Raw genomic sequence first — 26,065 nt, 5'->3', positions numbered from 1 at the left:
CAGGATCACACATTGTATTTGATTGTCACGTCTTTTTAGTTTTCTTAACCTTTCTTTGTCTTTCTTGGTGTTAATGTTTTTGAAGAGTACAAGCCAGTTAGTCTTTTGGACTGTCCCGCAGTTTGGGTTTGTCTGATGTTTCCTTAGACTCAGATTATGCACTTTTGGTAGGAAAACTGCAGAAGTGACACTGTGTCCTTTAGGGCATCAGTCATTATTAGGATGAGACACCTGTTGTTGGTTTGTTCTATAGCTGGTGATACAGTAACTTTCATCACTTGACTAATTTGATGTATGTCAGGTTTTTCCACCATAAAATTACTTGTACAGCTTTTAATTAATAAGTATCTTGTAGGAAGATACTTTGAGGTGATATAAATATCTCACTGCTCTTCAAACTGTTACCCGCTATTTTTAGCATTGATGGATCATTTTTATCTGAAACAATTATTACTCTAATATCACCAAATAGTATTTTCTAATTCTGTCTACATTTCATAATTGGCTTTCTGCAATAGAAAGAGCTTTCCTTTTCCTCCACTTACATACATATACTTATATATGTGTATGTGTATTTACGTACACATGTATGTCAGTGTAGACTCATGATTCTTATTTTACTCAATGGATTATGTTCCTTTACTGTCATTATTTATCTTGATGCTCACATTGTCCTAGATTTGGCAAGTGGGCACCCCTTTAAGCTGCCACTAACGTGTCCTTTGTTATGTTCCCATCATTCTTTGAGTAATTTATATTTTAGTTCAAGAAGCTTTTCTCTGTCTCAGCACTGAAATCAGTCATTTCTCCAAGAAGTCCTGGTTTCTTTTGGTGAATAATGGTATTTTGAAATGAATATTTAGGGGGTGCCTGGGTGGCTCAGTCATTTAAGCATCCAACTTTGGCTCAGGTTATGATCTTGCAGTTGGTGAGTTCGAGCCCCGCATCAGGCTCTGTGCTGACAGCTCAGAGCCTGGAGCCTGCTTCGGATTCTGTCTCCCTGTCTCTCTGCTCCTCCCCCACTCATGCTGTTTCTCTTTCAAAAATAAATAAACATTAAAAAAAATTTTGAAATGAATATTTAGGTGTTAGGGTTCTTGGGGTTCTGTGGCCTTCTATCTGCCATATTTTTAAGTGTTTTGTGGGAAAAAAAAAAAAACAATCTAAGGAAGCTCTAGAGACATGAAGCTACCTAGCCTACCATCTCATCTTGAGTCTAGGAAAATTCATCTCATTTACATGATTTTAGTTGAATACAAGGTTATTATAATAAGAGAGAAGGATGGAATAAAATACTTCTGGAGAAGCATAACCACAAAAGAGATGAACACTGTGTCACATAAAAACATTTCAAAACAAGCTAAGAGGAAGTAGTAACAATGATAGAAGCAGTGAGAAAAAGTATAAATAAAATTTGTAAAAATTCAGAAATGAGATGATTGGAGAAAAGGAAGATTTGAAAAGAGAAAAAGTAAAAGTTAGGCAAGAACTAGAAATATAAAAAAATATATTAGAAATGAAGACTAAGTTTATTAAAATGAACACAGGAGCACATTTACCATGGATAATATCTGAAGAGAAATAGCAGATGAAAAGGAAGAAAAATTGCAAAATAAAAAAGATATGAGAAAAGAAAAAAGACGGGGTAAAGTCCCTAAAGAAAACGGCAACAGAGAAACAATAAAATACTATAAACTATAATTCAAGAAAACCTTACTGAAATAAAATAGGACTTGAAATACATCTAGAAAGGGCTCACTATGTACAGGGGAAAATCCAGTGAGAACAGCTACATCAAGATGTGTTCTAATGACACTTGGACTTCAAAGTAAAAAATAATCCTAGGCAAAAAGTCTAAATTTCTTAAAAAGGAAGGAAAACAAGATTATTTCAGACTAATTGACAATAGTGCTTTTCTTTTTTTTTTTTTTTTCAACTTTTTTTAATGTTTATTTTTGAGAGAGAGAGAGAGAGAGAGAGCGTGAGTGGGTGAGGGGCAGAGAAAGGGAGACACAGAATCCAAAGCAGGGTCCAGGCTCTGAGCTGCCAGCACAGAGTCTGATGTGGGGCTTGAACCCATGAACTGCGAGATCATGACCTGGGTGAAGTCAGGTGCTTAACCAACTGAGCCACCCAGATGCCCCTTGACAATTGAGCTTTTTGATAAAAAATAGTAGGGTAACATAGTTAAGAAATTCAGTAAAAGAATCTATGAGACAAGAGTTTTACATCTCGTCACACTGAGCTTTAGGTGTAAAGGCCATATGCATATTGCTATGAAGATATGAAGATTCAGGTTCCTTTGAGCCCTTCCTAAGACATCCACTGGAGACTGAACTTTAGAAAACCCAATGAATGAAGAAACATCAGCATAAGAACTGTTAATGAAACATTAAATATATATGTAGCTATAGAACTTGGAACTAAATGAAGGGTATGAAGGAGACAGTGTAATATATAATAGCTACATACTATGACAATGTAGATACAGTGTCACTATAAAAATGTGGGACAGCAGAGTAGGGAGGGCATGTGCGTAGTGGTAAAGCTCACTCACTGCCTTTTTTTCTTTTTTTAAAAACCAGCTTTATTGCAGAGTAATTTAATTGCCTTTTATTTTTTTAGCTAATTACCTTTTAAATGTTAATTGAGAATAAAAGGCTATTGCCTGAAATGAGATGGTGAGGAAGAAGAGAAAAAAGAAGTTTTGGCTAATGTTACTGCTGTTTATAAAAGAATAGGAAATAGTCCAAAAATAGAACTAAAGTGTTATACAAAGGTATTAGTATAAAGGGAACGAGGAGAATAAAAATACAAACCTTTCTAAATGCCAAAATATAAATTTTAAAAAGAAAAAAAGAAAAAGTATATGTTCAAATAAAATAGATAACATAGTGAAAGACTATTATATATACATACACACACACACCAATAATCTATATGATATTTAACAATATGACAGAATTGAAGCCATACCTATTGGTAATATCCATAAATGTCAATGGGCTTACTCTTCTAAAAGTAAAAAAAAAGTTCAGGTTGGTCCACAAGGCAAAGCCTACTTTTGTGCTGTTTATAGGAGATATACATAAATGGAAAGATTCTGAAAGGGTTAAAATACAAGGATGGACAAAGATAAATCAAATAAAAAAGAAAGTAGGAGTGTCATTCTTGGTATTTTACAAAGGTAGTATGCAGATTAGAAAGCATTACAGGAGACAAAAGGATACTTTATAATGAAAAAAGCTGCAGTGCCTGGTAAAAAGAAATGGGGACCATCTGCATACAGGCAGGAGCATTCTCCAGGATGTCTTATTTTATGGAAAGAGAAAATGTGTAAGAAATGAAGGAGGGGGAGAACATATGAATATGTATATGTGAAGTTCATTTTTTTTTAAATAAAAGGATAAATCATTTTAAAAAGTTACCTGTGGGGAAACAAGGGAATGGAATGAAGTGGGGAAAGGGATAGAAGCTAGATTTTCTGAATGCGTCTATTTTGTAGATTTGATTTTTGAATTATGTAAGTATTTTATAGAACTATAAAACATTCTAAAGAAATTTCTAAACAAACAAACAAAAAAAATCACAAAAACAAAAGCAGCAGAGAAATGTAACTGTGTATGGAGGTTGTGAAGTGACCTCTCAGACAACTATTTCGTTGGCTTTCAAATACACTAATTTAAAGTAAAGGTACATCCCTAATAGGGGTATAGCATAACAACAACAATAAAAGTAAGCTGTTTTTAGTAATCATTGTTGGTCGCAAAGTTGATACTATTTTGAAATAATATTTGGGTATTGTGGAATAAAGTCATTATGAAATGTATAATTAAGAACTAGGGTTTTCAGCAGGATAGAAAGGAGAGCTTAGGTATATGAAGTAGAAACAATGTCTTCATGAATTTGTATTGGCAGTATCCATATGAACTCCTAATCTGATTTATGTCTTTTAAAAAGGATCTTTATTCGTTCTAGATACTGAAAAAAACTAGAAACACAAACTTAGTATAAAGAATATTTTTTTAAAAATGAGCACTCAGCACCCTAAGTATGATCTCTGAATACCATTTTCACCCAGACAAATTCGAGCTCCTTGGAGAAGGAGCTGGTTCTTGTACCGGGGCAGGAAAGGTGCCAGCTGAGCCTGGGACACCGTTCATACCAAAAGTGAGAAAGATGTCAGTGCCTGTTTACTAGGGTCATATCAAAAGAGACTCCTTCTGGTTAAAGACAGGACAGTGTGAGCATCAGTAGGAGAACAGCTGCGATGACCTGAAGCATATCGGATGTGCTTTAATCTATAATTTCCTAGTGTGACTTTTAAACAGAACTCTCCTTGATCGCCTTTGGAGGATGATGGGGACGCCACTGACGATTTTGAAAGCTGGTAAATACAGGGAAAGATAGAGAATCAAACATATATCCTGCTTTTTTTCTTTGTGAACTATAATGCAAGGTAATGAAGTAGTTGAAGAAGAGAAATTTTTCTTCATAGAATATTTTTGGTTAGTAAACAAAAAAAGGGATGATGGGAAAATCACCACTTTTAGCCCTAACGAATCATGTATCTGTGTAGTGACCATTAAAAGCTGCTAACACCACAAAAGGAGAGACAACCAGACTGAGTCTGCTTCCTGATGGTAGTGGTGGAAGATTACGACTCCGCTTTTGAGCTGTTCTTGACTCCCCCTCAAAAGAGTCAAATCTGAATTTGATCAAGCCTGTAGCTGTAAACACTGATTTATACAGAATACAGAGGTCATTGGAACAACCGGTTACCTCCCACATGGAGGCTACCAGTAAAAGCAGACTCAGAAAAATGCTAAACAGACAAAAGGCTGTTTTTCAACAAATATGCTGCTAGAAAGAGAATGGGGAGATGGAGGGGAGAAAGAACATACACCTTAAAAGAGACTTAAGCAATAAATCAACCATTTGCAGTGTGTACATCTCATTGGGATCCTGCTTTGATCAAGCAAATTGGAAAAAACTGTGAGACATTTGGGGGCATTTAAACATGGACTAGATATTTGATATTGAAGAATTATTAATTTTTAAAGGCGTCATATTGTGCTTACATAAAAAGTTATTTTTTTAGAAATACATACTGAGGGGCGCCTGGGTAGCTCAGTTGGTTGAGCATCCGACCGTTTTTGTTTATTTATTTTGAGAGAAAGAGTGCGTGTGTGTGTGTGTGCACAGGTGAGAGAGAGTGGGGAAGGGGCAGAGACAGAATTCCAAGCAGGCTCCACACCCAGAGCAGAGCCAGCAAGGGGGCTCGATTCCACTACCATAAAATCGTGATCTGAGCCAACATCAAGAGTTGGACGCTTACGTGATTGAGCCACCCAAGCACCCTGAGCATCTGACTCTTGATTTTAGTTCAGGTCGTGATCCCAGGATCATGGGATGGAGCCCTGCATCGGGCTCTGGACTAAGTGTGGAGCCTGTTTAAGATTTTCTTTCTCTCTCTCCCTCTGCCCCTCTCCCCAGTTCATGCTCGCCGTCTACAAAAAACAAAAACAGAAACCAAAACCACTGAGATTATATTGGATGAAATTACATGATATTATATGATACAGTTATATCAGGAATTGGGTTCTAAATAATCTGTGGTTGGTTGGCAAAACATCTGTAAAGGACCAGACAGTAAATATTTTAGGTTTTACAGTCCATGTGATCCTTGTAACAGATACCTAACACTACCTTTGTGGTGTGAAAGCAGCCACAAACAGTGTGTAAACAAATGTGCATGGATGTGTTCCAATAAAACCTTATTTACAAAAATAGACAGTGGACCAAAGTTAGCCCAAAGGTTGTTGTTTGCTAACAACTCCTGGTCTGGATGGAAAAGTTGACCATGAAGTGACAGTTGTTGAAGCTAAGGTACATGGAGATTCATTATACTATTTTCTCTACTTCTATATATATTTGAGAATTCCCATGATAAAAAATAAAGTAGTGGGGCACCTGGGTGGCTCAGTCAGTTAAGCGTCTGACTCTTGATTTTGGCTCAGGTCACGATCTCACAATTTGTGTGTTCGAGCCCTGCATCAGACTCTGTGCTCAGAGTGCGGAGCCTGCTTGGGATTCTCTTTCCCTCTCTCTCGTTGCCCCTCTCCCACGGTCTCTCACATGTGCACGCTCGCTCTCTCTCTCTCTCGCTCTCTCTCTCAAAATAAATAAAAAATAAATAAAGTAGTTAGCTTTTGGATAAAATTAGGCCGCTGTTACTGTATTCTCTTTTGTTTTGTGTATCCCTTTTATTAAACTAATTAGGAAGGAGCTTTATCTAGCTGGGGATTTTTTTAAGCTCTGAAAGAAGTAACATGTTGGACTTAGATATTAAAAGTACAAATGCACCTCTAAACCCATTTTCACTGGTTTAACTTCTCTGTATTAGGTTTTGTTTCTCTGTGTTCTGTAGCTGACATTATGAGTAATCACTCATTTATTCCCTCATCTAGGCATCAGAGACAAAGTGTCTGATTGGGATGAGTTTCTGCGGCAGACCCTGGTGGGAGCGTGTAGCCCTCCTGTTCCCCTGCTAGAGGGCGTGAGTATTACTGCTTGCAGAACCAGTGAGGAAAACTCTTTTCATCTTCAGTGATATTTCTTGTCCAAGGAATCTTAAAATTGGTTGCTCGTTTAGCACTCTAAAGCAAATAAGCATCATTACTACAGACATAGACAATGGGTACTGCTGGGTTTAAACGTATCCTCAGAAGTTGCCAACTGGTGCCTTAGTGCCTAGAATATTCCAAATTAGTTGCTGACACATAAAAATCTAGCTTTCCAGATTCTTTTATGAAGTTGGAAAATGTGGCCTTTTTGGGCTCTCTGTAACTGAGCAGGTGTTGATTCTACTTCAGGAATTTGTAACTCCCACCCCAGGTGGATTGAGACCCCCTTTTCTTTCACTCAGAAGACGCTGGACCGATCGTATCCTTACCACCTACCTTCTTCCAACAGTCCTTTTAAATTAGAGTAGCTTTTGAGCTTGTTAGTGAACATAATATAGGTTTCTTGTCTTTGTGAAATCAGTTTATTGGTTATGACATTTCTAAGTTCTATTTTGTCGCTTTCTGTCCTACCACTTACATGCTTTGTGGCATATGTGAAATGCAATGTATGAATGTTCCAGTTTCTCTACATCTTTGCCGACACTAGTTACTCTCTTTTGGTTATAGCTATGCTAGTGAGTGTGAAGCGGTATCCAATTTTGGACGCACATTTTCCTAATGACTAATGATGTTGAGCATCTTTTTCTATACTGTTGGCCATTTGTATATCTTTTTGGAGGAAATGTCTTTGCCTGTTTTTAAATTGGGTTTTTTGTTTGTTTGTTTTTTATTACAGAATTGTAAGAGCTCCTTGTATCTGATAACAAATCCAGACCAGATATATTTCCAGATGTTTTGTGGATCGTCTTTTCACTTGTTTGACGATATTGTTTATAGCACAAAAGTTTATTTTGATGTAGCCCAATTTATCTGTTTTGTTGCTGTTGCTTATGCTTTTGGTGTCATACCTAAGAAGGCTTTGTTTAATGCAAGGTCACAAAGATTTACTCCTATGTTTCCTCCTAAGTGTTTCATAGGTTTGACTCTTATGTCTAATTCTGTGATCCATTCACATTCCCCCTTTAAAACTCGATTGGTAAATACTCTCCCGGCTGATCTTTATATTTTATACTCAGACTCATTTCATTATGCTTAGCCAGAGCCTGGCACATACTAAGTAAACAGTAAAATTCTAATGATGGAATGAAATCATGAACAATGAATTAATAGATACCCAGCTCTACATCGACCATGATTCTGACATTCTAATACTTAGCTGTGAATGTATTTCTCCATTTGTTCGTATGTTCTTTTGCATACATATGAATATGTGAGCAGCGTCACAGAGCAGTTCTTATTAGGGGGAAAAAGTAAGTTTGAATATTAAGAAATGACTAAGTGATAATGGAATCAGCATTCTTTTCTATTCTTTATTGTAGCTTTTAATGTATTTCTAGAGAGTGATAATTAAACTTTTTCTTTCCATCAGCATAATCAAAACACTGTGTTCATAGGAACATTGTTGTGAAATGAGTGAAAAATCAGAAACAACTGAAATGCCATCAGTAGATAAGTGGGTAAATTACTGCTCACTTATAACACAGAATATCAATAAAATGGTCTAACACAATGAAGAGGATTTATATGTACTATAATAGAAAGAAAGCTGTGGTGTATTCAGTAACAAACACAAATTAAAAAAGAGTATACAGTGCTCCCATTGTTCAAAAAATATAAGATAGACAGACACAGGTAGATACTGACTTGGGTGCAGAAAACCCAGTGTCAGAGTAAGACTAAGTGCTAAGTAAGACTTAGTAATAAGACTCAGTAACGACGATATTTTAAAAATTCTTATTAGATGAGACTATATACCATAGTCTTAGAGATCTTAGAATAGTTTCATTGCATTGTAAGTAAGATTTTCTATAAGATAAACATTTTCATATCATCTAGAAATAATACTGTAGAGACTTGTATGATATTAGGCCATTCAGTGACATGACTTTGAGTGGATAAAAATATAAAGGCTAATCTGAGATAATTTAAAACTTGACTTTTTAGAATACTGTGTTAACTTCTCTTAATCATTTTACATCTTGTACCTACAGCTCCGTAATGGGAGGAACCCTTTAGATCTCATTGCCCCGGGCTCCAGGCTAGAGTGTCAAGCTTTCCGGGACTTGTTGAGCACTTGGATCGTTACGGTAGTAGAGAACATCGGAGGAAGGCTGAAGCTGCGCTATGAAGGACTGGAAAGTTCTGACAGTTTTGACTTTTGGTTGTATTACTTGGATCCATTTCTTCATCACGTTGGTTGGGCTGCTCAACAGGGATATGAGCTTCAGCCCCCATTAGGTGAAGAGTAATAGGACTTTTTAACTTTAACTGTTACGTTATGGTCATAGTATGTTTTTATTAATGTTGATAAGACTGAAAAACGCATTACTCTACATATTACAAAAGCCTTTGTGTAATAGAGATATTTCAAAAAAATGTGTATGCAGTTTCGTGCCTATTTTTTTGTTTTTTGGTTTTGTTTTGTTTTGTTTTGTTTTTTTGGTTTATTAGTAACTTGCCACACATATTGATGTACTCATGGACTCCTGCCTCACCAAAATTGAAGAAAAATTCTCTAGGTAGCATTTAGATACATATAGGAGTAGTCTAGGTCTTGGTTCAAAGTGGATTAACGTGATTAAAAGAAATAACAGTGAGATCAAAACGGGAATGACTGTTTAAAGCAAGTTTGGACGTTCTGTTATTTTGTGGCCTACAGCAATCCTTATAATCTCCCTGTAGGTATTTTCACCAGACTTGCTACCCACGCTCTGAATAGGGGAGACAGAGTACTGAAGTTAAGATGCAGGTTCTTTTGAATGAAGATGGTATAAGTGGGCTGGAGCCCTTTCTTTTCCCCGTGGAAAGTGACTTTTTTGTTTACACGAATGCTTTCAAAACAGTTATAAAGTAAGTTCTCCTCATTTAAAACATCCTGTCTTGTTTTACTAAAGCCATCCAGCATCTAAAGAATGAAGCTGAGTGGCAGGAGATCCTGGCCAAAGTGAAAGAGGAGGAGGAAGAGCCATTGCCATCGTACTTATTTAAGGTAAGAACAAAAACATGATGGATAGTACTTACCTCTCACAGTGGGCTAGGGCACAGTAACCCCGGGTCAGTGAACACGCTGTGATAGTTGGAGGAGGAAAGAGGTTTGAAGTTTGAGGAAAGAGGTTTGAGTGATGGGCATCCTGTTTCTCTTCTAAAGGTAGTCTAGGTTTTCTCCCAGAGTTCTCTTAAAGTGTTTGAGTCTTGTCTTTTCCACTTGTAACTACATAGCCCCAGTTGTTATAAAATAAACTTGTTTTCCTTTGTGTGCCAAATAGAGAGAGTAGGAGTACTTCCAATACTTTTTTTTTTTGAATAATTTTTTCTGAATAATTTTTTTTCTGACTAATTTATTCAAGGAAAGAAAATTACAGGATTAAATTCTTTACCAGAAGTTGGACAGTTATGTTATTTTAATTAAGAGTAATATTCTGCTATATATGAGTATAAAATTAATGTGAAAATACTATAGTTTTATTCCCTCTTGGTGTTTGCATTTCAGGACAAACAAGTGATTAGCACTCATTCATTCTCTGTAAATATGAAATTGGAAGCTGTGGACCCCTGGTCTCCTTTTGGGATCTCTCCTGCTACAGTTGTTAAGGTAAAATGGGGGCAGCTCTCTTGGTAAGAATTCCTGTCAGGGTGACTGGTTTAGGAAAGTGGTAGTGTTTTGATCTTCAGGCTCTGCTGATCTGAGCCATGTTTCTCCTAAGCTGTGAGGCTAGAATGACTTCTGTGCACATTTTGTATTTGTACTGTCCAGGTCTCTGCAGCCCGTTCCTTCTTCTGGGCCTGCTCACCCCAACCAACCAAAGCTCGAGTGCCAGAGTAGTGGGGTGTGTGGTCTTGGGAGCAGGCCTTACTGAACACTAGAGGGGACTTAACCTGGCAGGCAGCTTGCAGTGTCTGAGAAGTACGGGCACAGGCATCAGCGTCGGTATCCACCCAGGTGCAGGGCTCACTGGGTGAGGGGATGTTGGGGAAGCAGGTGGTTCATGTCATGAGATCTGCCCAGGATTGCTCCAGCATGGAGTCCAGACTCAGACTTCAATCTTTTGGAAGGCTGACTAACGTAAGGCTCTGGTTGAGAGTAACCACAGGAGCTGGGCAGGTTGTCAGGCCCTGGTTACTCAATTACTAGAACTGAGGCCCAAGAGAAGGGGTTAGTTCGGCACTGGAGCAGAAGCCCATTTACCCAGAGTAGAACCAGAAGACTGGCATGACTGGAGCAGAAGTTGCTTGGATGCTGAATCATCTGATTGGTCGAGATTTAAATTGTTTTGCTTTAGGAGAAGATTATTTTTGAACAGGGAGGGATTCTCAACCTACAGTGGGGTCAGAAGGCCCTATCTGAAGTCTAAAGGGCTGTTGGGTGGCCAGAAGCCAGAGAAGGTTAAACCTTTTTAGGCATTTGAAACTCAGCTAGGATCCAAAAATTTAATATACAAGTGTGGCCGACTCCTCACTAAACCTAAATTGTGTTTGGAGCCCAAGTACTTAGATTTGAGCCCAGGTTCTGCTGCTTCTTTGCTGGGCAAAATGGGGCAAGTTATTTAACTTCTTTTTAAATCCAGCTTCCTTATCTGCAAAATGAGGTTGATAATGGTCCCTACCTTATTAAGTTGTAAGGAAGATTAAAACAGAATTGATGTGTGGAAAGCATTTAATTAAAACAGTGCCTGGTGGCACCTGGGTGGCTTAGTCGGCTCAGATCATGATTTCACAATTCGTGAGTTCAAGCCCCATGTTGGGCTCTGTGCTGACAGTTCAGAGCCTAGAGCCTGCTTTGGATTCTGGGTCTCCCCCTCTCTCTGCCCCTTCCCTGCTCGCGCTCTTTCACTCAAAAATGAGTAAACAAAAAAAAAACAAAAACAAACCAGTGCCTGACACAGAGGTAACATTTATTGAGTGCTTAGTGTTGCTATACCCACTGTGTCTATGAAGTTTTGTAACATGTTTGTCTATGCCGAGGAATGACATACACACATATGTGTGTGTATACATACACATAAAACCATTTGTCTGCGTTGTCTGTTCAATTGTATGTGCAGGTTTTTGATGAGAAGTACTTCCTGGTAGAAATGGATGATTTGCGACCAGAGAATCACGCACGGCGATGTTTTGTGTGTCATGCTGACAGTCCCGGTCTTTTCCCCGTGCAGTGGAGTCTGAAGAATGGTTTACACATCAGCCCCCCTCCCGGTATGTAGTTGTTGTTTTCTGAATTGTCCATCAGGGGCTTCTTTTTGAAATGGCATTTATCTCCCTCTCTCTCTCTCTCTGTGTGTGTGTGTCTCTCTCTCTGTCTCTCTCTCTCTTCATGCCCCAGCTTGTCCTCAACATTTTTTGGGTCCCAAAACAAGTATAAGTGAAGGCCTCGATTCCATATATTTAAATATTTGCAAGTTATAAGTTAAGCTAAAATGATTAAGTCGAGTTACGTCCTGTCCTCCTACCTTGACAAATATATCTTCATAACACCTGGGGTCCCATGCACGTTCTTGGTTGGCCCCTCCTATGTGTGTCATGAGGGCACAGAGGAGTGTGAGAGTAGGACACACAGAGAGTGTCAGCAGGGTTGGGAGTTGGTAGGGGAGGAGAGACCTCAGAACCAGAACTCGGAGGTAGGAGGCTGATATCAGATGACTTTCAGGTTTCTGGGCATCCGCTTGGAGTGCAGCTCTTCAGACTTGAGAGGGAGGTTTATGATTAAGAGTAGGACTCAGAGAGGCTGTAGGTAGGAAACCAGCAACTCATTTTCCTGGTGTTTGCAACTTTGCAAAATATCTTTGATCCTTTAATCAATGCTCTTAAATATGATTTCGTTGACCTTGACTGAAATTTTTAATAATTATAGCATAGAATATCTGGACATGTTAAATGTTTATCTGCTTTTTATATCAGCAATCAGATTACTTGATTGGAAGTCTGTGTATCCTTTATTAGTAGGCTTTGGGCAAATACAACTTCGCTTCTTAAACGGTGAGTGCTGGAACACTGGGCTGGAATTGCTCTTATGTGTTAACAAGAGTCATAAACTCAGAACTTGTGCTGTTTATTCAGCCTTCATTCATCCAAAAAACATTTATGGAATGTTTGTTATGAGCCAGGTATTGGGCGTGTCTGTCACTGGGGAGGCAAAAGTGAGTATGATGGTTCCTTCAAGGAGCAAGTAGGAGAAACAGTAATGGAGCCTCCCAGGTTCTCTCATCAGTGAACACACAGTGGGCACACCTGCCTGGTGGTGGTGGCAGAGGGGGACATGACTACAGGAGGAAGTTCTTGCTTTGCTGGAAGACTCTGGACATCCCAAGTTCTTTATCTTACCGCTGCCTTTGTGTGAAAAGGAAAAAACAATTATTAACGATACTGGAGCTTTCAGCTTTGTTACAGACAATCATCTATCTCTGTAAGTAGGAGGAAAGTAGTGGATTATGTCACTGGAAATGGCAGCTGGTTTACTGTGAGGAATAGAGGTGGAGGCAGAAGTGGAGTAGGGGGGACATGGTAACAGTCTGAGTTGGGCGGTGGAGGGACTGCAGGGGCTGTGTGGCTATCAGCTGGTGTGGTGTGGTGTGGTGTGGTAGCCCGCTGTTGCTCAGCTCTGCACGGCGGAGAGCTGGTCCAAAACGGTGGGGCAGCTGGGCAGATAGTGTTGCCAGGGCATCAGATCTGAGAGGCTTCTACCAAGAACCATGGTGGACTTAAGCAGACAGTTAAGCTCAACTTTTTTCTTCGGAAATGACTTCATGATTCAGGTTACAAGATGGCGTTGCGCTTCTGTACAACATGAATCTGGAAACAGTGCTGAGACTTTTATGTCAGGAGTGGCTAAGATGTGTAAGGACAGAGCTTCATGAGGGAAGAAAGATTATTTGCTGTCCCGTCCTTTAGAGCCTAAGTTGGAATAGAATGGATAGTAAGACTGGATTTATTAGTACAAATCAAATCCAGTCATAACTGTTTTAAATTCTTTTGGTAAACTGCTAGCAGCTAATCATATAAAATATTGTGGAAAATAAATGCCTAGTTTGAAGCTTGAAAGTTTAAAAATTTATTCAAAGTGGGACGCCTGAGTGGCTCAATCTGTGTTAAGCCTTCTGCCCTTGATTTCGGCTCGTGTCATGGTCTCATGGTTCATGAGATGGAACTCTGCATAGGGCTCTTCTCTCTCCCTCTCTTTCTGCCCCTCTCTGCACATCTCTCTCTCTCTGTCTCTCTCTCTCTGTCTGTGTCTGTCTCAAGAAAATAAATAAACATGAAAAACAATTTTTTTAATTTATTCAAAGGATTTTATTGTGTTGCTATAGTTTGACCAAAGTTGATCTGTTTTAAAACATGAAAAACGCTTCTGATTTATAGGGTGTTTTTCCTCCTCCTTAAAAAGAACAAAGTCCTCAAATTAGCCAATGAGAAGTTGTGGGTGGATATCTGGGGGAATGGAAAAGCCAGGCAGGCATGTGTGGTGTGAATTTTTGTTCTCATATTCTTACCTAGGCTACCCGGGCCAGGACTTTGATTGGGCTGACTACCTCAAACAGTGTGGTGCCGAAGCTGCTCCCCAGAGGTGCTTCCCCCCGGTGAGAACCCTGGTCCCCTCGCTGCCACGCTCCGGGTCCGCTGGGGACTGCTGTGCTTTTCACGCTCGTATGCTTCGTACTCAGTCCCCTCGCTCAGCTCAAATAAGCATCTCATTGATTGTAATACAGTGGTGCAAGGAAAATTCATCGACTGTGGAAGTTAATGAATTTTTAAAGTTTATCAGGTTTTTTATTAGCTAAAATCGTGAATTTTTTTAGTTCATAATTATTTTTGGTTGCTTCAAAATATGAAAAAGTGTTAAGTGGAAAGAAATGGTTAAACTTATTTAAAAATACTTGTATGAAAATATTACATGCGTATGGTTTACAACGCTAAATAGCAGTAAAAAGCTCACAGCATAAAGCGGTAGGTCCCTGTCCCATCCCTCTCCGTGGTCTCCCTTCCCGGGAAGATTCGCTCCTATTGTTCTCACTGTTGTTCTGATGCTTATACTTAAATAATTTTCAAAATAGTATGCTGCCGTCTTATGAGTCATTGATTTTAGACATGTCTATGTTATGGTAAGTGAACACTTAGCTATTTTATATTACATTTTTCCTCAGTCTTAACCCACCTCTTTCTTCCTATAATTTTTGATTAAATCTGAATTGATTATTTACACTATGATATGTATTCAGGTATTATTCACAGCCAAGCACTGCAGTATTTTATGGTTTTCTCTTTTTTATTTATCCTCAAGTTAATAATTGCCTTGTTTTTTCATGGCTTAATTTTTTCCGTTTCTATTGTAGTTCTTCCCACACCTTCCAGTAGCTTCTCCTAAGTCGGTCACATCGGGAAATCTGTCATCCCCCCCCCCCCCAATTCTATGAAACTTACAGTTTATTTGAGGGGTGGAGGAAACATTAATTATATATGCAGAAATTCCCTTACCTGACTCTGTCATTGAAAGTCATCTAAATCAGGGAGTCATCTTTTGATGAAACAGTCTATTTTAACTTAAGATGTATAAATCTGCATTCATGTGCTAATCTTTTGGTAAGGCCTTCCCTTTGCATATGGGTTGTCATCTCGTGTTCCCTTGAGTCTTTTCCTGACATGTACCTAACATATATGCTGTACACACATGTGTATATACATCACATACACCCTAGGATTTTTTAGTACAGTGAGAACTCTTGATACTTTGAAACAATATGAATGCAAAGTTCTCAATTTGTCATTACTTTTCCGTTCCCCTCCCCCCCCCCCCATCCTTTCACACTTGTCTTGCCCACCTGTTTTGGCAGCAGTTTCCTGGTTACTCCCACGTATTGTTCTCAGTAGCGGCTATAGTTATATGTGGGTGTGTGGTGGAGGACGGCAGCTGTCTCACCAGTAGGAACCCAGGAGCACCAAGAAAAGGCTGTGCAACCAACCACTTCTGCCGGCGTCTCAGGTTCTGCCATTAGCACAGGTTGCTTTGGCTCCCTCCGCCTCAGGAGTGGGCCCTGACCAAGAGGACTGTGAAGAATGCAAGCATTTGTGCCTGGGTCCTAGTTCCATGTTTAGAGCCAGATGCTCGCATTGCCACCCTGTAGCCTTTCCCAGAAGTCTCTTTGGTCCAACTAGACCTGTGTATATTTTTGCTGTTTAAAGTTATTTCTTTGTATTTTAGGATAGAAGGGTTAAAATGCAAGATGTTCCCTAGGCATGTTCTCTTTTCCTCATGTCCATGACCACTTAGATACCCTGATGTAGGAACTTTGTCATTTCTTTTTTTTTTTTTTTTTTTTTTTAATTTTGTTTTAATGTTTGTTTATTTTTGAGAGAGAGAGAGGGAGACACAGAATCCAAAGTAGACTCCAGGTTCTGAGCTGCCAGCACAGAGCCCAACATGGGGCTCAAACTCGTGAACTCTGAGATCATGACCTGAGCTGAAGTCAGACGCTTAACTGACTGAGCCACCCCGGGGCCCTGGAACTTTGTCATTTCTAAGATTTTTCTGAGAGACATCCTTCTTAGCAACCTCCATTCTCTCTTTCTTTAGACAGGTTGCTCACTAGACTTGCCATAAAATTTTAATCCTGGGAACTGTCCTTCAGTGCCACCCAGGGATTTGTCTTTCCCCTTTCTTAAGATTTGAGATTCCTGTTTTCTACATCTAATGGCCTCCTTCCTCTTTCTTGGTTTATTCCCTTGTTTTGATGGAGCCCATCTCCTAGTAGCTTCCTGAAAAGGAATGCAAGAGAGGTAAATTTTTATAGACTTCGCATGTTTGAAAAGGTCTTCGTTCTATTAACTTGATTGATAGTTTGGCTCAATGTGGAATTTTAGGTTAGAAGTTACTTTACCTGAGAATTTTGAAAACATCATTTAGTTGTTTTCTACCTTCCAGCGTAGCAGTTGAGAAGTTGACATCTATCTTTATTCTTGATCTTTTATAGATGACCTGCCTTTTACTCCTCCCTGAGGGGTTATGGATTCTCTTTGTCACCATGTTTCATAGCTAAGCCATGGCATGGCCTGTCTTCATTCACTTGCTGGGTTCTCAGTGAGCACATTCTCTATAGACACTTGTTCCTCTGTGCTGGGAAGTTCTCTTGAATCTCTTCTTTGATTTCCTTCCTTTCATTTTCTCTCTCCTCTTTTTCTGGAATTTCTTTTATTTGTATGTTGGCCCTCTCGATCAGACCTCTACTTTTCTTACCTTTTTCTCCTGTTTTCTGTTTCTTAAGTCTTTTTGCTTTGCTTGATGAAAGATTTCCTAAACTTTATTTCAGTCCTTCTTTAGAGTTTTTAATTTTTAATATCACATTTTTTAATTTTCCAGAACTATTTCTGTTCTCTGAATATTTATTTTTAGCAGTGTGCTATTCTTGTTTTAAGGATGTGATAGTTTTTCTTATCACTCAGAGGATGTTAATTACCCCTGCCTTTTGAGAAATTTTCTTCTTGCATAAGAAGTTTTCTCCATGTTGCTTGTTTTGTCTATTTTGGTCTCTATATTTCATATTTTTAGATGTCTGATAATGCTTGGTGGTTTGCTCCTATTTGAGAATGGGGGACTAAAAATAGATAAAGCTGATTGGAAGTTCTGAGCATGTTGGTGGGGATTGTCAACCCTAAAGTTCTCTTTAGGGTGGGGTCTGGCTGGCCATTTGTTGGAGACTCCTAACGTATCTTCACGTGTTTCTTCCCGGGCTTGTCATATTACCATAAGAAGTCTTTTCCAATCCCTGCCTGGAGGGTAGAGGCGAGGGCTGGACCTCTCAGCATCCCACGTGCAAACCCCTGTTTTGGGTGCTGCATACATGCCCTCAGTGGTTCCTGTGTCCTTCTGCCCTGGAGTCTTGTGTCCTATCATCTCTGAAAGATAAATCTCATCTCATATACAGGAAGAAATGGGATAGTTTCCCTGGGGTGTGGAGACATGACCTAAGTGCTTCTTAAATGTTTTCAACAAATTAGTTCTAGATACTGTTCTAAATTTTAGCTTATAAAACGTTGCTGTTGTCTCCCGTTACATCCATACTAGTAGGTTTATGTAAAAAAACAAAACAAAAACCCCACTTTAGTTTTAGTGCCGTCAGAAGGAAGAGAGAATAATCAAATACGGAAATTCAGTTCTCCGTTTTGACCCAGAAGCTGCAGATTTTAAAAACACGTATTTTCCTTCTGTTCATAAGTGTCATTTATCCTGACTGACTTTCATGATCTACACGGAAGTAGGAACCAGGCAGCTTATCTATCGTGTGTTAGAGCCCTTTGTGGAAGGGAAGCAAACCAGCCATGGGTGAGAGCCAATTGGTTCAGGGCACAGAGCCTTAGGTACTTTATTTATTAAAAACTCATAATAACCCAGTGAGGTAATGTTCTCAAGGTCATCTGACAGATGACAAAACTCAGGCAAAAAGAGGTTCCACAGCTTGAGTGAGGTCATACAGGTAGCAGTAATATGGGTATACCTGACCTTAAAGACCATACTGCTTATAACACCAAGAGAGACAGACAGTTTTCCTTTGCTTCTTTAAGAAACAAAGCAAAATACATTTATAGCTTTAAGTGTTACTCTAGGGTTAAATATTACTTGGAATAATAAATCTCTCGGATCAGCACGAGTTAATACTGAGTATGTGTTTGGATTTGATTCAAATATTTTCTAGTCAATTACTGAGCATGAATTTAAGGAGAATATGAAGCTTGAGGCAGTGAACCCTCTTCTCCCCGAAGAAGTGTGCGTTGCCACCATTACTGCAGTGAGAGGCTCCTACGTATGGCTCCAGCTGGAGGGTAAGTGCCACACTCCTGAGAAGCCTTCCTGTGGCCCACTCTTCTGAGCCTTCCTGTTTACCCCTGTGATGTGACTTGTTAGACTTAGTCAATTAGCTAAATAGGGGCCTTGCTCAGAGACTTGTAATTTGTTGTTCTGGTTTTTTTAAAATTTTTCTTTAACATTTATTCATTTTTGAGAGTGAGAGAGACAGAGCATGAGTGGGGGAGGGGCAGAGAGAGAGGGAGACACAGAATCTGAAGCAGGCTCCAGGCTCTGACGTGGGGCTTAAACTCATGGACTGCAAGATCATGACCTGAGCTGAAGTCGGACGCTTAACTCGGACGCTGAAGTCGGACTGAGCCACCCAGGCGCCCCAGAGACTTGTAATTTGTAATGCAAGATTCTTAGCTAAAAACTTGAGTTTCAAGTCCTTGAGTTTCAAATTTTAGGAAATGAATGTAAATAAAAAGCCTTCACTGCAGAGTCCTGTTTTCTTGAAGGGAAAGTATAAGGCAAGTGGCATGTGTTTTAATGTCACCAGAATATATGAGCATGAGCATTCACACGTAGCTTATTTAAGAGAGAATATTTTGTTTGCCCTAACCAATAGAACCAAAGTGTATGTAAAATAGAAAAGACATACTGAAAGTAATATTCAGTGATTGAATGGGTTTGTGGCTGGAGAGCGTTACGTGAGCACTCAGCTGCAATTACTGAATATGGCCTGGGTTTCTTTTTTTGTTCGGCTACCAAACAGTCAGACTTGGTACCTACTGTTTCCGGTTTGTAGACTTGATATTTAATGCAGATGTCAAGGATGGTATTGAATACAGACTTCTGTGTAGTCCCTGCTGGGCAGCCTCACTTCCTGATTGGCACCCACAGTCTATGAGTACCAGAACCAATGTTCTTAGTGTGTGGAGCTGCCCCTGCTGCCTTTTGTTTCCCAGTTATTGCATGGAACTGACTGTATTTGTCATTCAGCCGAGTGTTTCTACTGTTAGTTCCAGTTGCCTATTTGCCGTTCCGTAACTAGGGGTCATTCTGTGTATTTGCTCCCCACTTTCATTTTTATACAGTTATGCGTAGGGGATGGTTTACCCTTTTTTCTTAATGTTTGTTACACATGAACAAGTATGAATTCTGTGTAAAAGGAACTTATCGAAAGACTTTGTGTCTGCATTATTGCAACAGTAGAACATTGTCCAGGAAGTACTTTATGAAGAAGGCTATTTAATGGTCTAAAATTTTTTTTTTAATCTAAACAGGTTCTCAGAAGCCCATACCTGAATGTATTGTGAGTGTGGAATCCATGGATATATTTCCTTTGGGCTGGTGTGAAACCAATGGCCATCCCCTCAGCGCCCCTCGCCGAGCACGAGGTAGTGGTCTATTTCTGGGCCAAGGGGTTGATTGTTAAATAATCTGTCGTGTGGCTGCCATCAATTAGGATGAATGTGGACATTTCAGAGAAAAGCAGAGTGGTGTTCTGATTGTTTATTCCTACATAGGGAAATCACTTATTGCAACCTGCCTGGATTGCCTGAACAGTTTCTGTGGGTCAGGAATGTGGGCACAACATAGCTGGGTGCTTTGGATCCAGGCCCCTTATGAGCCTGCAGTCAGGGTATCAGCCAGGACCCCAGTCATCTTAGGGCTCAAGGCAGGGAGGCTCTGCCACCAAGTGTACTCAGATGGTTGTTAACAAGACTCACTTCCTCGTGGCTTTTGGACTGAGGGCCTCAGGTCCTTGCTGGCTGTTGGTGGGAGTCTTCCCTCAGTTTCTTGCCATGTGGACCTCTTCGTCGGGGAGCCCGCAGCAGGGCAGTTGGCTTCCATCAGAACTAGCCAGGGAACAGAGCAAGGTTGAGGAAGGTAGAAGCCAGGGTGTTTTTGTAACCTAATCTTAAAAGTGACATCCCATCCCATAAAGTTTGTTTATTTTTGAGAGCGAGTGAGCGTGCCCAAGCAGGGAAGGGGCAGAGAGAAAGGGAGACAGAATCCCAAGCAGACTCTGCACTGTCAATGCAGAACCCTCCGCGGGGCTCAAACCCACGAACCAAGAGATCACAACCTGAGCCGAAATCAAGAGCCGGACACTTAACTGACTGAGCCACCCAGGCACCCACCACCATTTTAAAAACAGCTCTATTGGGATAGCATTTACGTAACATAAAATTTGATCCTGTTATTTAGTGGTTTTTAGTACGTTCATGGAGTTGTACAACTATCACCGCAGTAAATTTGACAATATTTTCATCATCTCAGAAGGAAACCCTGTACCCCTTGGCAGTCACCTCTTTGTCCCCCCAGCCCTAGGTAGTTACTTCTCTACTGTTTTCTACTATATAGATTTGCCTATTCTGGACATTTCCTGTGGAGCCAAATGATGTATGATCTTTTATGACTGGCTTCCTTTGCTCAGCATGATGTTTTCAGAATTCATCCATGTGGCAGTGTGTTCTCAGTACTGCGTTCCTTCATATGTTTTAATACTATTCCATTGTAGTGATATGCCGCATTTTCTTTATCCAGGCATCAGTCAGTGGCCATTTGGGTTGTTTTCTGTTCCTAAGTCATTATGAAAAATGCAGCTGTGAACATTTGTGTACAGGTTTTTATGTGGACACATGTTTTCATTTCTCGAGTATAACTCTGTGTTTAACACTCTGAGGAACTGTTAGACTGTTGGCTGAAGTGGCTGCACCATCTTACATCCCCACCAACAGTGTACGGGGATTCTCCTTTCTTCTCACTACCCCAACCCTTGTTACTTTCTGGGTTTTTTATTTGTGTTTTATAATAGCCATGCTGGTAGATGTAGGGTGGTATCTTACTGTGGTCTTGAGTTGTACTTCCCTGATCATCAGCAATGTTGAGTATCTTTTCATGTGCTTATTGGACATTGGTATATCTTCTTCGGAGGAATGTCTGTTCAAGTCTTCTGCCCATTTTTTAATTGTTTTTTGTTGTTGTGTTGTTGTTGAGTTGTAGGATTTTGTTACATATTCTAGATATTAATACCTTCGTTATCAGATATGTGACTTGCAAATATTTTCTCCCCATTCTGTGGGTTGCCTTTTCTCTCTCTCTACGCACAGGAGTTTTAACTCTTAATGTAGTCCAATTTATTTTTTCTTTTGTCACCTGCGCTTTTGGTGTCATGTCTAGAAAATCATTGCCAAATCTGATGTCATGAAAGATTTTCCCTATGTTGTCTTCTAAGAGTTTTATAGTTTTAGCCTTTATGTTTAGGTCTTTGATCCATTTTGAGTTAATTTTTGTATATGGTGTAAGGTAAGAGTCCAACTTCATTACTGTGGGTAGTCAGTTTTCCCAGCACTATTTGTTGGAAAGGCTGTACTTGTCCCATTGAATGGTCCTGGCATCCTTGCTGAAATCAGTTTTTCTTTTGAATATCTTTTCCTGTGTAGAAAATATTCATAGGAGTCAACTGACTTGTGAGCCTTGAAAATATTATTTTTGGTCTTTGTGTAAAGACTCTTCGTACCCAGAAAATGTGCCTCAGTCTAGATATTCAGACATATCAGCACTTAATTCATAGTACTTACTAGTTAAATATACACAATGACCAGGTTTTTAAATGTGCTAATGTTAGCTTAATACATATAGACACTATTCTTTTGTCTGTTTGTTTTTCTTGACATTTATAGTTTTGTTTTCTTCTTACAGTCCAGAAACAGAGGAAAATTGCAGTGGTTCAACCAGAAAAACAGTAAGTAATAGAATAGTATAATAGTATGTTTAAATAATTGACATTTGAAAATTAGAGTATCTAGAAAAAGAAATCACTATTTCAGAGAGTATATCTCATGTGTTATTTTCTCAGGTGGAAGCATAATTCTTTAATTCAGCTTTTGTTAGGTTACATATTTTTCCTTACAGCATATATGTTCTCTAAAATGGCATTGTATACAAAAGGGTAAAATACCTTCTCAAGATGTTCCCCCCATTGGGTCTTCTTTGGCTTTTAAAGCCTGAAGGCATTTGAATAAGAGAGGAAATAGAATCTCTGTGCTGTTATTTGTTACGGAAGAACAGAAATTATAAATTAGGATATGACTTGTCACAGTGAAAAAAACCTTGAGGTGGAAGACAGCAGCTCTATAAGAAAAGGTGCACTCAAAGGGGTGACTTGGTGTCCCATTGGGGAACCCTTTGTAGCATACCTTCATACACAGCTTTTGGGAGGCATTTATTTAATTAGTGGTGCCTTAAAAATACACATACATGCGTGTTTCCAGATGCTGGGTTTTCAAGTCTATATTAGTTTGCTCAAGCTGCCATAACAGAATACCATGGACTGGATGGCTCAAACAACAGAAATTTATTTTCTCCCAGTTGTGCAGGCTGGGAAGTCCGAGATCAAAGTGCCAGCCTGATTCCATTCCTGGCTTGGCTCTCCCTACAGACTGTCAGCTTCCCATGCATCCTCACATGGTGGCACCAGCTAGAAGGGAGAGCCAGCCCTCCTAGATCAGAGTCCTGCCTTTATTTACCTCATAAGCGTTCTATCTCCAGACACAGTCACAGTGGGGCTAAGAGACACAACAAGTGAATTTTAAGGGGACACAATTCAATCAAGAGCAGATTCTCTGTAAGTTATGGCTATTTCTGTGGCGGTGTAAGTAATAAAACGGACAGCAGAAGTGGAGAGAAAGGCCACAGACTTCAGTCCCAGGCAGAGAAGTGAGATAGCAGTGTCAAAAATCCGGTCTCGGACTTCTCCTTGACTTAGTTGCCAAGACGGATCCAGAGTTTTAGTCAGAAAGCATTCCCAAAAAGATAAATCAGCCTTTTTCATTGATTGGTGCATATAGAATAATTCTCTGATTTGTAAAACATAATTTGTCTTAATTTTGAAGCTAATAAAAGAAGAAAACAGACCGTTGTAATAAATGTGGTTGTTCTTTGACTATTGAAAAAAATGAACAATTTACTTATGGTTTGAGAATTCCAGAAGGAATTCTATAATTTGTTGTTCACATGAATGAAAAAAAGTTGATTTAAATATGAAGTATTACAGCACTGTCTGCAGACTGTCTGTTGGCTCATTAAACCATGTACATAGTTTTAAAAACAATTGTTAAAAAGAAAAAATATGAGCAGGGAAGCACCTTCTGTTACACATTTTGCAATCTGCCACATTTGCTTTCTTCTTAGATTTGAAGGAAACTAACCCTCAAACTTTACTGACCATAAGGATTATCTCACTATTTTGTTGTGTTATCTTGACTCAGAATACCATCCTCCAGGACTGTCCATGAGGGCCTGAAGAATCAGGAGCTGAACTCCACAGACTCAGGTATAAGTGTATGCAGTCTTATGGAAAGGAGGACCTTTATTTTTAAGTAATTGCTACACCCAGCCTGGTGCTTGAACTCACAACCCTGCGATCAAGAGTTGCATGCTTTACTGACTGAGCCAGCTAGGTGCCCCCAGAATGTAGCTTCATAGAGGGGGCCCTTTTTTTTTTTTTTAAGTTTATTTATTTATTTTGAGAGAAAGTGGGAGAGGGGCAGAGAGAGGGGATCACAGGCAGGCTCTGCACCGTCAGTGCAGAGCATGATGACCTCACAAACTGTGAGATCATGACCTGAGCCGAAGTCAGACACTTAACTGACTGAGCCACCCAGGCGCCCCCATAGAGGGTTCTCTTTTTTTTATTTTATGTTTTTTGCTTGTTTATTTTTGAGAGAAAGAGTGCGAGTGGGGGAGGGGCAGAGAGAGACGGAGACAGAATCTGAAGCAGGCTCCAGGCTCTGAGCTGTCAGCACAGAGCCCTGATGGCGGTGCTCGAACCCACAAACTGTGAGATCACGACCTGAGCCAAAGTCAGACACTTAACCGACTGAACCATCCAGATACCTCGAGGGTTCTCTTAATTGTGACTTTAAAGACTTACAATTGTCCAAGATGTATCTAGTTTAATAACTATCTCTAGGATGATATTTCTGTCCATTTATAACTATTCTCTGCTGATCACTTGGGTGCCAAGGTTGCTGGAGGTCAATATTCTCGTTCCTGAGTTTAGATAAAGAACCAGAGGCTTTCCAGGCAGTGCACTTTCTTTTTTTTTTTTTTTTTTAATTTTTTTTTTTTAATGTTTATTTATTTTTGAAACAGAGGGAGACAGAGCATGAGCAGGGAAGGGGCAGAGAGAGAGGGAGACACGGAACGTGAAGCAGGCTCCAGGCTCTGAGCTGTCATCACAGAGCCCGACGCGGGGCTCGAACTCACGAACTGTGAGATCGTGACCTGAGCCGAAGTGGGACGCTTAACCGACCTGAGCCACCCAGGCGCCCCCAGGCAGTGCACTTTCTTAAGCTGTGTGGTTGGGAGGTGGATGTTTATTGCTCTTTAAACCTTTTTTGTGATACAGGTTGTGTGTATATATTTCACAATTAAAAAACAGCGCTGGAAAAACAGATTGTCCCAGAGGCAATGCCTGATAAATGAAACAAGAATCATTGCTGGAGGCCAAAGCCTGTTGTCAGGGGGTCTCTCCTTGGAATTGTTCTTGGCTCCACCTTTGCTTGTTGTATGCTTAGCATCTTGGCTGTGTGTATTCTAGCACAGATTATGCATTTGGATGGTATTTAGTAAATGCTTAGAAAAGAAAAGAAATCAAAGCTCAGAGAGGCCACACAGCTTTATGAATATAGATGGGTCAAAAATACAACTTGGATCTTTCTTGGTTCAAAACACACACTTTTGTCTCTTCCACCCACTGCCTTCTCATTATGTCACTTACACATAAAAAAGTAATTAACTTTAGTATAATAACCAGTTTGCTATACTTGCTTACTTTTATTTTCTGATAGCTCCTTATGAGACTTTTCCCTGTGTTTTTTTTTTTTAAATTTTTTTTATACTTATTTATTTTTGAGAGACAGAGAGAGACAGAGTACAAGTGGGGGAGGGACAGAGAGAGAAGGAGACACAGAATCCAAAGTAGGCTGCAGGCTCAGAGCTGTCAGCACAGAGCCTGGGGCCGGGCTTGAACTCACAAACCGTGAGATCATGACCTGAGCTAAAGTCGGACGCTTAACCAGCTGAGCCACCCAGGCACCCCGGCTTTTCCCTGTGTTTAACACGCCTGGTGATAGTGGCACTATTGTTTTATTCATAGTACTGTTTTTGATTTTTTTTTTTAATGTTTGTTTATTTTTGAAAGAGAGAGAGACCGAGCATGAGTGGGGGAGGGGCAGAGAGAGACAGAGACACAGAATCCAAAGCAGGCTCCAGGCTCTGAGCTGTCCACACAGAGCCCAACATGGGGCTTGAACTTGTGACCCATGAGATCATGACCTAAGCTGAAGTCGGACGCTTAACCGACTGAGCCACCCGGGTACCCCTATTCATAATATTAAAGGGAAGGTATTTAATCTTTCCCTATTAAATAGGTGACTGGCATGTAATTGCTAAAGAAGTTCCTTTCTATTTCTGGTTTTCTAGGAACCTTGGTCATCAACACATGCTCACATTTACAAAATAATTTTTCCTTAGCATTGGATGATCATATGATTTTTCTGTCTAAGCTTATTAATGTGGTGCATTTCAGTGGTAG

General features: G+C 39.8%; 1 protein-coding gene across 16 annotated transcripts in view; it reads left to right on the top strand.

Moving 5' to 3' along the window:
* The window catches only part of SFMBT1 (Scm like with four mbt domains 1), a 127,984-nt gene that overhangs the window by 90,420 nt on the left and 11,499 nt on the right, over positions 1–26,065 (top strand). For 15 of the 16 annotated variants that reach the window (XM_042929655.1, XM_042929661.1, XM_042929659.1 and 12 more), the window contains 10 exons: positions 6,471–6,559; positions 8,678–8,924; positions 9,581–9,675; positions 10,177–10,278; positions 11,729–11,879; positions 14,175–14,257; positions 18,365–18,491; positions 19,743–19,856; positions 22,168–22,210; positions 23,730–23,800. In XM_042929655.1, the coding sequence (XP_042785589.1) occupies positions 6,471–6,559; positions 8,678–8,924; positions 9,581–9,675; positions 10,177–10,278; positions 11,729–11,879; positions 14,175–14,257; positions 18,365–18,491; positions 19,743–19,856; positions 22,168–22,210; positions 23,730–23,800 (1,122 nt within the window). The remainder of the gene's footprint in view (positions 1–6,470; positions 6,560–8,677; positions 8,925–9,580; positions 9,676–10,176; positions 10,279–11,728; positions 11,880–14,174; positions 14,258–18,364; positions 18,492–19,742; positions 19,857–22,167; positions 22,211–23,729; positions 23,801–26,065) is intronic. The other variant, XM_042929665.1, reaches the window with a different exon arrangement.

This window comes from Panthera leo, chromosome A2, assembly GCF_018350215.1.
Source record: "Panthera leo isolate Ple1 chromosome A2, P.leo_Ple1_pat1.1, whole genome shotgun sequence".
Taxonomy (NCBI): Eukaryota; Metazoa; Chordata; class Mammalia; order Carnivora; family Felidae; genus Panthera; species Panthera leo.
Note: the sequence above shows the minus strand (reverse complement) of the source record. Positions and strands in the feature narration are given on the sequence as shown.